Source organism: Myotis davidii, unplaced genomic scaffold (assembly GCF_000327345.1).
Source record: "Myotis davidii unplaced genomic scaffold, ASM32734v1 scaffold362, whole genome shotgun sequence".
In the NCBI taxonomy this organism is placed as follows: Eukaryota; Metazoa; Chordata; class Mammalia; order Chiroptera; family Vespertilionidae; genus Myotis; species Myotis davidii.
The window spans coordinates 2,843,944-2,847,131 of NW_006297152.1; the positions used below are offsets into that span (position 1 = coordinate 2,843,944).

General features: G+C 37.8%; 1 protein-coding gene across 1 annotated transcript in view; it reads right to left on the minus strand.

Annotated features, from left to right (window-relative positions):
• Positions 1–3,188, minus strand: part of LOC102761717 (hemicentin-1) — a 127,711-nt gene that overhangs the window by 69,362 nt on the left and 55,161 nt on the right. Inside the window, exon 8 of the mRNA XM_015569926.1 lies at positions 1,845–1,989. Coding sequence (XP_015425412.1) covers positions 1,845–1,989 — 145 coding nt within the window. The remainder of the gene's footprint in view (positions 1–1,844; positions 1,990–3,188) is intronic.

Consider the following 3,188-nt stretch of genomic DNA (forward strand, 5'->3'; position numbering starts at 1 on the left):
GGAAATTAGTTTTATAAAGAACCACGTGTCTTTGAAAAATGTTACGCTTTCAACATGAAGCAGAGTGGTTTGATTTCATCAGTCAGTTATGTAGCTTCATCATTGGCTATCCTGGTCAGTTGTGTTTGATTTATGGTTATTAAATATGCAGCTAAGTAAATCATCAAGATATACTATGTGAGAAAAAAGTGGCAGGAAATACTGCAGTTCAGTCTTTAAGTAATGGAAAAGTTTCTAAATTTATAAGGAACATTTCTGCCATAGTTTTGACTTAAAACGACCCCCTCATAAAGGGACTGCATAAACGAAGAATTTCAAGTATTTAACATCTTATGGAAGTTACTTACATTAATATTGAACTAACAGTAGGAGAGTTTTATAAAATAATTCCTAGAGGTTTTTTTTTCCAAAATGTAGTTGGTTTCATTCTAAGTTTAAAAAAATAAACCAAAACAACAAAAAACAACAAACAAAAACCATTTTCCAGAAATCACCCTCCAGTTTTCAAGGCCTACTTCATTTTTATTAGATTACTGATATTTGTCTAAAAAGGTGACCCATTTTCACAAGGGCAGTTGGTGCCCTCTGGCCCACTCCCCCTGTTTTACGGGGTGGGGCAAAAGTAGGTTTCCAGTGGTTCTTGTGGAAAATAATGCCATAATTATTAAATAATAATACAAAAATAAACTGTTTCATGTACTCTTAACTGTGAAAATACGTTTGCCTACCCCTGTATGCAGTGGCCTCACAGGTTAGTGCTCCACCTGTCACCCCACCCCCAGCACACACCACTTTTCCTTGACCTCATCTTCTGCCTTTCCCCCCCAGGCTCACGGGGCTCCGGCCACACTGGCTTCCTTCCTGCCTTTCTTCCACACATGCCCTGCTCACTCCAGCCTTCGGGCATGCGCACTTGCTGGTCCTGGTGTGCGCACACTCTTCCCGGATATCTGTGTACACCTCTGCACCTATGTTCTTTGCACAAATGCCCCTTATCCTGAATTTTTAAATCATAACTTGGTAGCCCTAGCCAGTTTGGCTCAGTGGATAGAGCGTCGGCCTGTGGACTGAAAGGTCCTAAGTTGATTCTGGTCAAGGGCAAGTACCTCAGTTGCAGGCTCGATCTCTGGCCCTAGTCAGGGGCACCCGCAGGAGGCAACCAATCGATAGGTCTTTCTCACATAGATTCTCTCTCTCTCTCTCTCTCTCTCTCTCTCTCTCTCTCTCTCTCTCTCTCTCTCTCTGTCTCTTTCTCCCTCTCCCTTCCACTCTCTCTAAAATTCAATAGAAAAATATCCTTGGGTGAGGATTAGGTTGGCCAAAACCACAAGCACCTGAACTATTCACCTTACTCATCCCAATTAACCTGCTCTACATTGTGCCTTAACACTGATCACATTCACTGATCCTAAAACTTTCCATCAGATTCAGAGACCTGCTTACTCGTAAGCCAATAACAGGGCCTCTCATTAGCAAAGACCCCTCCAAGGTTCGGTACCTAACTTTGTATTCATAACTTTTAATTGTTTGATTTAACAAGGGACCTTCAAATTGTATAAAACTCAGGTTCTCTAGAGCCTAAGTCAACTCTTGAATGTATTCTAGCATTTATATATTAACATATTATATTTAGCATCTCTTTTCGGTCTTCCTCCATCACATACAAGCTCCACAAGGGCACAGAGCTGTGTCTGTCTTGATCACTGCTATATTCCAAGACCATAGAGCAAATACATGAGAATTTCCAATTAAAAAACACATTAAAATAAGTATCTTCTACAAATAAGTATTATTTCTATTTAGATGTTTAATGCTATCAATTATTAATAGAAACATGTACCCACTTTAAATACTGGTCTACTCCGAGTTTGAGTCCATTTCTGACAAAGCTCAAGGTAAAGGGCAAAAGACTTTCAACAGAGCAGGGAATTCGGCCAGGCTGCAGGTAGTATCCTGGGGTCTTCTTAGGCATTGTAACTTTGGGAGCATCTAGGGAAAAAAAGAACATGGGCGAGAAGGTTACAATGATATTAAGTACTTCCTGGTAAGCCATATGAAATCTTCATACTTTAATTATTCCTGTAAATCTTCTGTATTCCAATTAATCTAAATCCCCTAAAAATCACTTTAATTATCTTTGTTAAAAGCTTATTAATTCCAATGTCTTCATGAACCCCTTACTAAAGTATTCATTGAATCTAAGACTCCATTGATTTTAAGATGTGGCATTATTTTTGATACTACCAGGATAGAAAAAAGCTACCAAATTAGTTACACTATATCCCCAATTTTGAAAACATTTTTATTTCAAAAATTAAATATTTGAAAAGAACTCACATCTTATAATTGAATTTATAGGGTGATTATTTTTCTGAAAAGAATGGAAAAATTCATTTTTAAGAATCCAATAGATTTTAAAGTATTCAATGTAGGGGCTGAGACAACCAACTCTGAATATTGTAAATTAGGAAACATTGATGATGTTGGTTCTACTCTCATCATTTTTACAACTTTAAACAATATCTATAGAGCTGTTCCTAATACCCCAAATCACAGCCTTATGTATAAATGATAAATGTTGTTCCTTCACACAATAGGACAATATTAGAAACAATCCTACATCTTTGTCTACAATGCTAAAATGTTGATCAGCGCTAAGAAGTAGCTCAAAGATAGACAAATTAAAAAGCTACCTGATGCCTCCAAATAATCTCTAAGCTATGATATCATCTCTAGGTAATAGCAAACATATAAGTAGCTAGTTTTCTAATTAACTAACAAACCAACCTACCACTTAAAGGCTGAGTCATCACCAATTGTTTACAGTATTTCTGACAATTGCACATAAACATTTAGTCCATTTAGCCCAGTTAGATAGATTATTCAAACATTAAACACATATGCCAGGCTTTTTAAAAAAAATTTTTATAGAGAGGAAGGGAGAAGGATAGAGAGTTAGAAATATTGCTGAGAGAGAAGCATCGATCAGCTGCCTCCTGTGCCGGAAGCTGGTCCATCCTTGCTGTTTCAAGGGACCTGGCATATATGGCATACTGTTCTTAATATGTTTGGTCACCTTCTTGGCACTATGTGTTTTAACCAAGGTCACCTCTCTGAGAAAGGTTGTTTCCCCAGGTAGGGATTTTCCCCTGAAGTTAGGGAGGGAATAAAACCTCTTAACTGCCAGG